The sequence below is a fragment of the Salvelinus fontinalis genome, chromosome 11 (assembly GCF_029448725.1).
Source record: "Salvelinus fontinalis isolate EN_2023a chromosome 11, ASM2944872v1, whole genome shotgun sequence".
In the NCBI taxonomy this organism is placed as follows: Eukaryota; Metazoa; Chordata; class Actinopteri; order Salmoniformes; family Salmonidae; genus Salvelinus; species Salvelinus fontinalis.
The window spans coordinates 51,737,765-51,751,817 of NC_074675.1; the positions used below are offsets into that span (position 1 = coordinate 51,737,765).

At 42.6% G+C, this 14,053-nt stretch overlaps 1 protein-coding gene across 1 annotated transcript in view; it reads right to left on the bottom strand.

Moving 5' to 3' along the window:
• arap2 (ArfGAP with RhoGAP domain, ankyrin repeat and PH domain 2) overlaps positions 1-14,053 on the bottom strand; it is a gene marked incomplete in the record, with an annotated part of 210,876 nt that overhangs the window by 48,552 nt on the left and 148,271 nt on the right. Inside the window, 3 exon segments of the mRNA XM_055938983.1 lie at positions 2,417-2,609; positions 3,910-4,012; positions 10,848-10,992. Coding sequence (XP_055794958.1) covers positions 2,417-2,609; positions 3,910-4,012; positions 10,848-10,992 — 441 coding nt within the window.

The window sequence follows — 14,053 nt, forward strand, 5'->3', positions numbered from 1 at the left end:
TATTGATGAAACTAAATTGAAGATGTGCTTCTCTTGTTCTGAAACAATAGGCGTCCAATCAAAACGCATATTTTGACAATTGGGTACAATAATATACGAGTCGTGTAGACACTTTTCTACAAAAACCAATTGTCTATACCCCATGTCTCTGTCATAATCCGTTCAAAAGTTATTGGAGTTTTTACCCTTGTAGGACAGCCAAAAGTGACTGACTAAATCAACGTGGGCCAGAGATTAAAAGTGGTAGAAATACATCTGGAAAATAGCATTGAGTCAGCTAGGCTGGTTGCTGTGTGAGAGTAAAGGCTAATTGACAGGCTGTTGAACTCGTCATATTTCTTCTCGAATCAGGAGGACATAAAACAATATAGAGGTAAGATAGATATCGATTTTGAGACACGACATGTAGTATTTTCATATTAATGTGAAATTAGTATTCTTCTTCCGATATTTCTCACAATAACAAACGTATCTCCGTGAAATGTCAACGGAGCAATGAGTCTACCGCAAGCTTTTATTTTGAAAGCCTTTTACATGTCATTCAGCTAATTTACCATTTTTTGCGACGACTCGCAGAAACATCTTTACAGACGACCACCACAGCGTGTAAATCCTCAAAAGTTGCTGCGAGAATGTGGCACCGCTTCTGTCAACAGAAGTGCTAATTATCGACGTTATTAAGTGTGTTTGAATTATTTTAAGTTTACAATCATTATTGCTCATCTTTATCAAGGGTGTCAATAATTTAACCCCACTATACATATTATATATTACTCCAAACTGGATCCAGAGTGACATTACTAAAGCAGAACAGCTGGTTCGGTGTCTAGTGAACATCCCAATGCCTCTAAACTGTCTGAAACATATCCGATCTTTCTGTGGTACACTGCAGCAACCCTCCTGGTTGGGCTGTCACAGTGGTACTAATGGGTGCAAAGTCTATGTCACAGGATGGAGCTCCTTACACATTCCACTCAGATTCCAAAACGTTTCACCCCGTAAGAGAACACAGAGAGCCCCCTCTGGTACCGCTGAGGCTTCCCGTCTGTGACAAACATGGATTTCAGGGTGCCGGGAGAATCGGGAAAGTCATGGCAGCTCCCAGCTCCCTAATCCCACCCCAGGTAAGAGGAGGGGGCGGGAAAGCAGCGACGTTCCGATTTGATCTACAGTCAGCCTTAAACGGATTAAAGAGATTTCTTTATTTATTTTCCTGCCCATACACATAATTCTGCTGCAATCAATTGACATTTTGCAAGTCTAGTTGGCTGCAAACTCCGTGTGAACTTCTCACCGACATGGCTGACATACCTGCTGGGCAACTTCTTCGCTCTGGGCTGAGAAGACTTATAAAGACGACTGTAGTGTGGCGACTATCTCTCAGAAGTAGGAGGGCACGCTCACACTTTCCACAGTAGCGTGGAGATGTCAATAACACATGCCAGCAGAGAGAGACGGTGCCACTTCAAAGATGATAACTAATGCCAGGCAGGGTCAAGATGATAACTAATGCCAGGCAGGGTCAAGATGATAACTAATGCCAGGCAGGGTCAAGATGATAACTAATGCCAGGCAGGGTCAAGATGATAACTAATGCCAGGCAGGGTCAAGAGGATAACTAAGGCCAAGAAGGGTCAAGAGGATAACTAAGGCCAAGAAGGGTCAAGATGATAACTAATGCCAGGCAGGGTCAAGATGATAACTAATGCCAGGCAGGGTCAAGATGATAACTAATGCCAGGCAGGGTCAAGATGATAACTAATGCCAGGCAGGGTCAAGATGATAACTAAGGCCAGGAAGGGTCAAGATGATAACTAATGCCAGGCAGGGTCAAGATGATAACTAATGCCAGGCAGGGTCAAGATGATAACTAATGCCAGGCAGGGTCAAGATGATAACTAATGCCAGGCAGGGTCAAGATGATAACTAATGCCAGGCAGGGTCAAGATGATAACTAAGGCCAGGCAGGGTCAAGATGATAACTAATGCCAGGCAGGGTCAAGATGATAACTAATGCCAGGAAGGGTCAAGATGATAACTAATGCCAGGCAGGGTCAAGATGATAACTAATGCCAGGCAGGGTCAAGATGATAACTAATGCCAGGCAGGGTCAAGATGATAACTAATGCCAGGCAGGGTCAAGATGATAACTAAGGCCAGGCAGGGTCAAGATGATAACTAAGGCCAGGCAGGGTCAAGTTGTGATAGACAGGTTACACTGTACTGTATATTCTATATCAGCCTACATTGTTCCTCCTTGTGTGTGTGTGTGTGTGTGTGTGTGTGTGTGTGTGTGTGTGTGTGTGTGTGTGTGTGTGTGTGTGTGTGTGTGTGTGTGTATGGTCGTGTTAGTGTATGCGTGCAGGCGTGTGTGTGGTGTGTTTTGTGTGTCTTTAGGTATGGACTCTATACTTACTGAGTTCCTGTAGTTGTTTGAGCTGCATGGCCCCCAGTGTCCTCTCCCCGGAACTAAAGTAGAGGGCGGAGCCTTCCAGAGCAAACCAACCAACCCTCCAGTGGTAGAGGTCATGACCTTCCTTAAAGTAGAGCCGACCAATCAGCTCGCAGTCTCTCCTCAACATAGCCTCTACTTTAGATGGGACGAAACACTGAAGGGAACAAAATAAAAAAAAACTAAAATAAAAATGATTCTCTAGAGTCACAGCGAAACAAAACCAAACAGAGAAAAACTAAAAACATCTGTGCACAAGCAACAAACTTTAAGGTTTCCGAAACATCTTCTTTCCCCAGCAGAATTTACTTCCAACACATCTTTCTCGCTCTCTCTCAGTGTCTTAGCCCGTTTGATTGCAGCTCAAATTGAATCACGAGGGTGTCTAAGGCTATACAGACAGGTGGGCTAATATGGCTACCACTAGCTATCACCAGCTGGGATTAATAGATGGGTTAAGCAAGATAAAACAAATGGAATTGAGGACATGTTTTGTGTAGCGAGCCATTACAAGAGCTTGTCACAGGCAGCAGAAGAGACAGTTAGACTAGTATGTCTTCTTGGTGGTTCCAGGGTGTGTGTGTGTGTGTGTGTGTGTGTGTGTGTGTGTGTGTGTGTGTCTCTCTGTGTGTGTGTGTGTGTGTGTGTGTGTGTGTGTGTGTGTGTGTGTGTGTGTGTGTGTGTGTGTGTGTGTGCGTGTGTGTGTCTCTCTGTGTGTGTGTGTGTGTGTGTGTGTGTGTGTGTGTGTGTGTGTGTGTGTGTGTGTGTGTGTGTGTGTGTGTGCGTGCGTGCGTTAAGGAGGGTGAAATGTATCTATTGTGTTATCAAATGTCACACACTAACCCACACTGATACACACACATACTGACCCACAATGATACACACGCAGACTGACCAACAATGATACACACACAGACTGACCCACACTGATACACACGCAGACTGACCCACACTGATACACACGTAGACTGACCCACACTGATACACATGCAGACTGACCCACACTGATACACACGTAGACTGACCCACAATGATACACACACAGACTGACCCACACTGATACACACGTAGACTGACCCACAATGATACACACACAGACTGACCCACGCTGATACACACGTAGACTGACCCACAATGATACACATGCATACTGACCCACACTGATACACACGCAGACTGACCCACACTGATACACATGTAGACTGACCCACAATGATACACACACAGACTGACCCACACTGATACACACACAGACTGACCCACACTGATACACACGTAGACTGACCCACAATGATACAGACACACTAACCCATACCGATACACATGCAGACTAACCCACACCGATACACATGCAGACTGACCCACACTGATACACACGCAGACTGACCCACAATGATACACACTATTTAAAACTGGTAAATAAATGGACTAAAACGTACACACACACACTCACACACCTTGGCGATAGCCTGGACCCAGTCTTGCTGTGTCTCCTGTGTCTTGGCGCCAAACAAGAACACTCTGTCTGACTGTAGGTAGATCTCCACCATGAACACAGCCCTGAGAGAACAATAGAGCCGGTAAGTCAGATACAGTACTGTACCTGGTGCAGGTGAAAGGGATAGGAGACTGTTGCTTTAAAAACGAACCAGCTAGGAGTCTAAATACTGGCACTAAACATACACAAACACATTGTGTACATTGCTGTAAATAATGCAAAACGAGACATGTACAGCAACACACGTGTGTGAACACACAGAGGCCTAAATACAGTGCCTTCATAAAGTATTCACACCCCTTGACTTTTTCCACATTTAGTTATGTTACAGCTTGAATTTAAAATGCCTTACATTAAATTGGCCTACACACAATAAACCATAATGTGAAAGTGGAATTTGGTTTCTAGACATTTTTTACAAATGAATTAAAAATAAAAAGCTGACATTTCTTGAGTCAATAAGTATTCAACCCTTTTGTTATGACAAGCCTAAATAATACGTTCAGGAGTAAAAATGTGCTTAACAAGTCACATAATAAGTTGTATGGACTCACTCTGTGTGCAAGAATAGTGTATAACATAATTTATGACTACCACATCTCTGTACCCTAAACATAAAATGATCTGTAAGGTCCCTCAGTAAAGCAGTGAATTCAAACACAGATTCAACCACAAAGACCAGGGAGGTTTTCCAATGCCTAGCAAAGAATGACATCTATTGGTAGATGGGTAAAAAAGAAAATGTGACATTGAATATCCATTTGAGCATGGCGAAGTTATTAATTAAACTTTGGACGGTGTATTCAATATACCCATTCACTACAAAGATACAGGCATCCTTCCTAACTCAGTTGCCGGAGAGGAAGGAAACCGCTCAGGGATTTCACCATGAGGCCAATGGTAATTTGAAGAGTTTACTGGCTGTGACAGGAGAAAACTGAGGATGGATCAACAACACTGTAGTTACTCCACAATACTAAACTAAATGCGTGAAAGTCTGTAGAGAAGACAAATATTCCAAAACATGCATCCTGTTTGCAATAAGACACAACAAATGTGGTAAAGAATTTTACTTTATGTCCTGAATACAAAGCAAAATGTTTGAGGCAAATTCAACACAACACATCGCTGAGTAACACTTCCTATTTCCATGCATGGTGGTGGCTGCATCATGTTATAGGTATGCTTGTCATAGGCAAGGACAAGGCAGATTTTTTTAGAATAGAAAAGAGTTAAGCACAGGCAAAATCCTAGAGGAAAACTTGTTTCAGTCTGCTTTCCAACAGACACTGGGAGACTAATTCACCTTTTCTTACCAGGACGACAACGAATGTTCCTGAGTTTACTTTCGTAAATTAGATATTTATGTATTTAAATGTCAATATATTTGCTAAAATATCTACCAAAAAAACCAACATGTTTTCACTTTGTCATTATGGTGTATTGTGTGTAGATGGATGAGCAAAAACAATCTATTTGATCCATTTTCAGGCAGGAACACAACAACATGTGGAAAAAGTCAAGGGATGTGAATACTTTCCGAATGCAACGTGTACATACCAACACCTTTACCCACGTATACACAAATACTTCAACACATACACACATTTAAAACACACACACACACAAAAGGTGCTTATACCTGCTGTTTAAGAGAGGAACAACTCAACTGCCGAAAGCCAAAAGTCAGCTACTAATCTTTGTTTTGTCCTTATCCCTCTTTCTCTTATGTCTCTTTCACCGGCTTGCCTCTGTCTCCAAAAGCAGAGGAGGTCAGAGAACCACTTTCTTAATGGTTTCGACACAGAGGCAGGCGATCGCTAGATAAAAAAACAGTTTTTTGGGGGGGGGGGGGGGGGGGGGGAGGGGTATAGCGCAGCGGTGGTTATAAGGGGTTATAAGGGGAACAGCGTGTCTAAAGGAGCATGTCATGAGGCGTACCGGTAGCGCTGAGGCGTGTTTCCACACACGAACATCAGGGGAACATGGCGGGACACGGGTGTTTGTGTGACCCCACTGGACCCCTGACAAGTGTACAAGGCGCTTGTTAGTGAGTCCCAGAGGACAAGAAGGCGAGGGGGCGAAAGAGAGCGAAAGAAAGGTTAGAGAGAGAGATTTAAAAATAGAAGTTTAGGTTTGAAGAATATCTAACTAACAAACACAATCCAATGTCTTTAGACTACACCACAGAATCAAACTTCACCATCCAAAACTACTTCAACACCCACCCACTTCATCTAGCAGGCACACGATTCTCCCTCCATCAAAATCTATGTGCATATTTTGATATAATATTCTGAAAACGTGGGCTGGTAATACTCATCGGGGGATCAGCGGACAAGGTAGAGGGTCTCATACCTGATGAAATTACCAAAGCAGTCTATTTAATGTAAAATGACACCCACGTGGTTCTGCAGTGCAGAGCCATGCAGGGCGATGCAGAGTAAGGGCAGTTGGGGAGAGTGTACTCTGCATACGTTAAATATGTATGAGCCATAGACAGATGGATGTCCCGTGTATAGCACTAAGGCTAATGTCTCGCCGACAGATCTGCAGTACCAGTCAAAGGTTTAGACACACCTACTCATTCAAGGGTTTTTCTTTATATCTACTATTTTCAACCTTGTAGAATAATAGTGAAGACATCAATACTATGAAATAACACATATGGCATGTAGTAACCAAAAAAGTTTTAAACAAATCAAAATATATTTGATATTTGATATTCTTCAAAGTAACCAACCTTTTGCCTTGATGACAGCTTTGTACACTCTTGGCATATATTTTGATTTGTTTAACATTTTTTGGGGTTACTACATGATTCCATATGTGTTATTTCATAGTTCAAATCAAATCAAATCAAATGTATTTATATAGCCCTTCGTAAATTAGCTGATATCTCAAAGTGCTGTACAGAAACCCAGCCTAAAACCCCAAACAGCAAGCAATGCAGGTGTAGAAGCACGGTGGCTAGGAAAAACTCCCTAGAAAGGCCAAAACCTAGGAAGAAACCTAGAGAGGAACCAGGCTATGAGGGGTGGCCAGTCCTCTTCTGGCTGTGCCGGGTGGAGATTATAACAGAACATGGCCAAGATGTTCAAATGTTCATAGATGACCAGCATGGTCAAATAATAATAATCACAGTAGTTGTCGAGGGTGCAACAAGTCAGCACCTCAGGAGTAAATGTCAGTTGGCTTTTCATAGCCGATCATTAAGAGTATCTCTACCGCTCCTGCGGTCTCTAGAGAGTTGAAAACAGCAGGTCTGGGACAGGTAGCACGTCCGGTGAACAGGTCAGGGTTCCATAGCCGCAGGCAGAACAGTTTTGATGTCTTCACTATTATTCTACAATGTTGAAAATAGTAAAAATAAAGAAAAACCCTTGAATGAGTAGGTGTGTCCAAACTATTGGCTGGTACTATAGGTAAACATCATTGGTACTGTAGACTCTGTTGGGACTGAACGGGACACGTAGGATAAAGAACAGCAGTAGTTACAATGTTAGAGTTTTTCATAAATTGTTATTTGGACACACTTTCACACGTGTTAGCATCTTTCCATTTTCGGAAGGGATCATTTGGTTTGTAACTTTCAAAGAGAGAGGGTGGAGCTCCTCGTTCCGTTTCCACTCCTCCTTCTAGCATCTCTTCTCTTATTAACATGTACGGACCCAGAACATAATCGAGCATCTGACTAATATAGAGATGAGGAGACAGAGGGGCTGGGGACAGGGAGAGAGATGATGAGACAGAGTGTCTGGGGGACAGAGAGAGAGATGAGGAGACAGAGTGGAAGCAGGACAGGGAGAGAGATGAGGAGACAGAGGGGCTGGGGGACAGGGAGAGAGATGAGGAGACAGAGAGGCAGCAGGACAGGGAGAGAGATGAGGAGACAGAGAGGCAGCAGGACAGGGAGAGAGATGAGGAGACAGAGAGGCAGCAGGACAGGGAGAGAGATGAGGAGACAGAGAGGCAGCAGGACAGGGAGAGAGATGAGGAGACAGAGAGGCTGTGGACAGGGAGAGAGATGAGGAGACAGAGGGAATGGGGACAGGGAGAGAGATGAGGAGACAGAGAGGCTGGGGGAGCACCATTTTACAATGATCGCGTCGCCGTCAAACAAAAACACACAGAGACACAGACACACACACACACAGAGAAACACACACACACACAGATACACACACACACACACACACACACAGACAGACACACGCATAGAGAGACACACAGACACACATAGAGACGTACACACAGAGAGACACGCACACACAGAGAGAGACACACCCACACAGAGAGAGACCAACACACACACACAGAGAGAGAGAGAGAGACACACACACACACAGAGAGAGACGCATACGCAGAGAGAGAGACACACACACACACACGCAGAGAGAGACACACACACACACACACACACACACACACACACACACACACACACACACACACACACACACACACACACACACACACACACACACACACACACACACACACACACACACAGATACACAGAGAGACACACACATATACACCAACAACTACACACTCAAGTGCATACTGTAGGCCCCCCACACACAGAACATCCCCGTCTCCCCAACACACAAACACTCCAAAAACACGCAGAAAATTAACTAGGCTTGATTGTGTATATGAATCCATTGCATGGGGCCAGAGTAGTGAGTACAGCCAGATGTCCATAATGAGAACATAAATAACATTTACAAATCAAGACATTGTTCCCTCTCCATAACATCTGCTGGGGTATTAATGGACCCATTATTTGAACCACACACACACACACACAAGAAATGGACACATGCACACACATATTTGGTGCACGTACATGCACACACTCAGAAATTGCATAATGGCCCCCTCTTCAGATTGATTACTCATTGTTTAAATGTTTGCAGCGAACGGATAAGCCAAGCTATATTTTCCCTAAACTGCAGTCAGAGAATATACAGTTGAAGTCGGAAGTTTACATTACACTTAGGTTGGAGTCATTAAAACTTGTTTTTCAACCACTCCACACATTTCTTATTAGCAAACTATAGTTTTGGCAAGTCGGTTAGGACATCTATTTTGTGCATGACACAAGTAATTTTTCCAACAATTGTTTACAGACAGATTATTTCACTTATAATTCACTGTATCACAATTCCAGTGGGTCAATCCCAGTTTACATACACTAAGTTGACTGTGCCTTGAAACAGCTTGAAAATTCGAGAGAATTATGTCATGGCTTTAGAAGCTTTTGATAGGTTAATTGACATCATTTGAGTCAATTGGAGGTGTACCTGTGGATGTATTTCAAGGCCCACCATCAAACTCAGTGCCTCTTTACTTGACATCATGGGAAAATCAAAAGAAATCAGCCAAAACCTCTGATTTTTTTTGTAGACCTTTAAAAGTCTGGTTCATCCTTGGGAGCAATTTCCAAACACCTGAAGGTACCACGCTTATCTGTACAAACAATAGTACGCAAGTATAAACACCATGGAACCACGCAGGCGTCATACTGCTCAGGAAAGAGACGTGTTCTGTCTCCTAGAGATGAACGTACTTTGGTACAAAAAGTGCAAATCAATCCCAGAACAACAGCAAAGGACCTTGTGAATTGACACAATTGAATTGTGTCCTGCCACCCACCACCCGCCAACCCCTCTTTAACGCTACTGCTACTCTCTGTTCATCATTTATGCAAAGTCACTTTAACCATATCTACATATACATACTACCTCAATCAGCCTGACTAACCGGTGTCTGTATGTAGCCTCGCTACTTTTATAGACTCTCTACTGTATATAGCCTGTCTTTTTACTGTTGTTTTTATTTCTTTACCTACCTATTGTTCACCTAATACCTTTTTTGCACTATTGGTTAGAGCCTGTAAGTAAGCATTTCACTGTAAGGTCTACACCTGTTGTATTCGGCGCACGTGACAAATACACTTTGATTTGATTTGAAGATGCTGGAGGAAACAGGTAAAAAAGTATCTATATGCACAGTAAAAACGAGTCCTATATCAACATAACTTGAAAGGCCACTCAGCAAGGAAGAAGCCACTGCTCCAAAACCACTATAAAAAAAGTCAGACTACAGTTTTCAACTGCAAAAGATCATACATTTTGGAGAAATGTTCTCTCGTCTGATGGAACAAAAATAGAACTGTTTGGCCATAATAGAAAAAGGGGGAGGCTTGCAAGCCGAAGAACACCATCCCAACTGTGAACCATGGCAGTATAATGTCGTGGCTGTGCTTTGCTGCAGGAGGGTCTGGTGCACTTCACAAAATTGATGGCCTCATGAGGATGGATATTATGTGGATATATCGAAGCAACATCTCAAGACATCAGTCAGGAAGTTAAAGATTGGTCGCAAATGGGTCTTCCAAATGGACAACGACTTCAACTATATATATATATATATATTAGCTAGTGTTTTTCTGTTCACATGTCTGTCTTAGTTTACGTCCCTCATAGTAAGTGACTTAGCTTATCTTTTTTTCTCAACTTTGAATTGATAAGAAGTTAATTACAAAGATGGATTGAATTGGTGGTTTCTGCACTTTTAACCTAGTTTTGGTGATGGCAATACAACACATACACCTTATACAATTATGAAGTTTTTTTATGTAAGTTCAGAAGGTCAAAGAGGGGGGGTGTCAAAGAGTGTGAGTGAGAGAAAGTTTGTGTGTATGCGTGAATGCATGTGTGTGTGTTTCTATGTGTGTGTGTGTGTGTGTGTATCTGTGTGTATGTGTGGGGGGAGGGGTTTCTGTGTGTGTGTGTGTGTGTGTGTGTGTGTGTGTGTGTGTGTGTGTGTGTGTGTGTGTGTGTGTGTGTGTGTGTGTGTGTGTGTGTGTGTGTGTGTGTGTCTCCATACCCTGTTCCAGTCATGGTCTCTGTTTTGTTGACGGCCAGACTGACCACCTCAGTGATGTCCACTCTGCCGGTGGCCATGGGGCTCCGTTCATTCTCATAATAGCTAAGGAAGCCCCCCTCTAGGGTACACCAGCGTCGCACCATGTCTGAAACATACACACATACAAACACACACACACGTGTTAGTTCACTATAACCATACGTAACGGAGTTAAAAACCTACAGTAAGCTCCACAGCTATCAGCTATCTATGTGTAGATATGTGGCTATCTAATTAGATATTTTTCAATAGCTCAAACGGTTGGTACGTTGTCAAGGAGGGCGGTCATGTGTGTTTGTGAGCAGATGATCACTGGTTTGTGCCCAGTATAGGGACAGTGGAGGAGGATATACTGTTAGCAGCGCACGTTTCAAAGAGACACACACAGAGAAACACACACAGAAACACCAACACATTTACTTATTACGAACCCGCTCCAAGACAGTCCCCAAAAAATGCAAAATGCAAAATCTTCGCCTGAGAAATGCAGAACCAGTCAAAAGTTTCGACACGCCTACTCATTAAAGGGTTTTTCATTATTTGTACTATTTTCTACATTGTAGAATAATAGTGAAGACATCAAAACTATGAAATAACTGTATGGAATCATGTTTTAACCCCAAAAAGTGTATATATTGTATATTTCAGATTCTTCAAAGTAGCCACCATTTGCCTTGATGACACTTTTGCACACGCTTGGCATTCTCTCAACCAGCTTCACCTGGAATGTTTTTATAACAGCCTTCACCTGGAATGTTTTTATAACAGTCTTCACCTGGAATGTTTTTCCAACAGGAGTTCCCACATATACTGGACACTTGTTGGTAGCTTTTCCTTCACTCTGGGGTCCAACTCATCCCAACTCAATTGGGTTGAGGCCCGGTGATTGTGGAGGCCAGGTCATCTGATGCAGCACTCCATCACTCTCCTTCTTGGTCAAATAGCCCTTACACAGCCTGGAGGTGTGTTTTGGGTCATTGTCCTGTTGAAAAACAAATGATAGTCCCACTAAGTGCAAACCAGATGGGAAGGTGTATCGCAGCAGAATGCTGTGGTAGCCATGCTGGTTAAGTGTGCCTTTAATTCTATATAAATCACAGACAGTGTCACCAGCAAAGCACCCCTACACCATCACACCTCCTCCTCCATGCTTCATGGTGGGAACCACACATGTGGAGATCATCCATTCACCTACTCTGTGTCTCACAAAGACATGGCAGTTGGAACCAAAAATCTCAAATTTGGACTCATCAGACAAAAGAACAGATATCCGGCATATGGGGGAACTCCTTCAAGACTGTTGGAAAAGCATTCCAGGTGAAGCTGGTTGAGAGAATGCCAAGAGTGTGCAAAGCTGTCATCAAGGCAAAGGGTGGCTACTTTTAAGAATCTCAAATATAAAATATATTTTTATTTGTTTAAATCTTTTTTGTTACTACATGATTCCATATGTGTTATTTCATCCTTTTTGTCATCACTATTATTCTACAATGTTGAAAATAGTAATAGTAAGTGTGTCCAAACTTTTGACTGGTACTGTATATGTACAGTTCATTCAAAAGTATTCAGACACCTTCCCTTTTTCAACATTTTATTATGTTACAGCCTTATTCTAAAATGGATCAAGCGCATTGTTTTCCTCATCAATCTACACAAAATACCACATAATGACGAAATGAAAACAGGTGTATAGACATTTTTTGCAAATGTATTAAAATAAAAAAAACGAACCTTATTTACATAAGTAACTAGACCCTTTTCTATGAGATCTGAAATTGAGCTCAGGTGCATCTGTCTTCCATTGAAAAACCTTGAGTTGTTTCTATAAAACTTGATTGAAGTCCACCTGTGGTAAATTCAATTGATTGGACATGATTTGGAAAGGCACACACCTGTCTATATAATGTCCCACAGTTGACAGTGCATGTCCGAGCAAAAACCAAGCCATGAGGTCAGAGGAATTGTTCGTAGAGCTCAGAGACAGGATTGTGTCGAGGCACAGATATGGGGAAGGGTATCAAAACTATTCTGCATCTTTGAAGGTCCCCAAGAACACAGTGGCCTTCATCATTCTTAAATGGTAGAAGTTTGGAACAACCGAGACTTCCTAGAGATGGCCGCCCAGCCAAAATGAGCAATCGAGGGAGAAGGGCCTTGGTCAGGGAGGTGACCAAGAACCTGATGGTCACTCTGACAGAGCTATAGAGTTCCTCTGTGGAGATGGGAGAACATTCCAGAAGGACAACCATCTCTGCAGCACCAATCAGACATTTATGGTAGAGGTCAGACGGAAGCCACTCCTCAATAAAAGGCACTTAAAAAGACTCTCAGACCACGAGAAACAATATTCTCTGGTCTGATGAAACCAACATTGAACGATTTGGCCTGAATCCAAAGCGCCACATACGGAGGAAACCTGGCACCATCCCTACAGTGAAGCATGGTGGTGGCAGCATCATGTTTTGGGGGTATTTTTCAGTGGCAGGGACTGGGAGACCACTCAGGATCGAGGGTAAGATAAACAGAGCAAAGTACAGAAAGATCATTGATGAAAACCTACTCCAGAGCACTCAGGACCTGACTGGAGCGAAGGTTCAACTTCCAACAACAAAACAACCCTAAGCACACAGCCAAGGCAATGCAGGAGTGGCTTCGGGACAAGTCTCTGAATGTCCTTGAGTTGTCCAGCAATAGCCTGGAAAGAGAAACCGATCAAACATCTCTGGAGAGACCTGAAAAAAGCTATGTAGTGACACTCCCCATCCAACCTGAAGGAGCTTGAGAGGATCTGCAGAGAAGAATGGGAGAAACTCTCCAAATAGAGTTGTGCCAAGCTTGTAGCATCATACCCAATAAGACTCAAAGCTGTAATCACTGCCAAAGGTTATTTAACAAAGTACTGAGTAGAGGGTCTGAATACTTATGTAAATGTGATATTTAAGTTGACATGTTTTTATATATTAGCAAAAATGTCTAAAAACCTGTTTTTGCCTTTTCATTATGGGGTATTGTGTGTAGATTGATGAGGGGGGAAAACGATGTAATCAATTTTAGAACAAGGCTGAAGTGTAACAAAATGTGGAAAAAGTCAAAGGGGTCTGAATACTTTCCGAATACATTTTATATATATATATATATATATATATATATATATATATATATATATA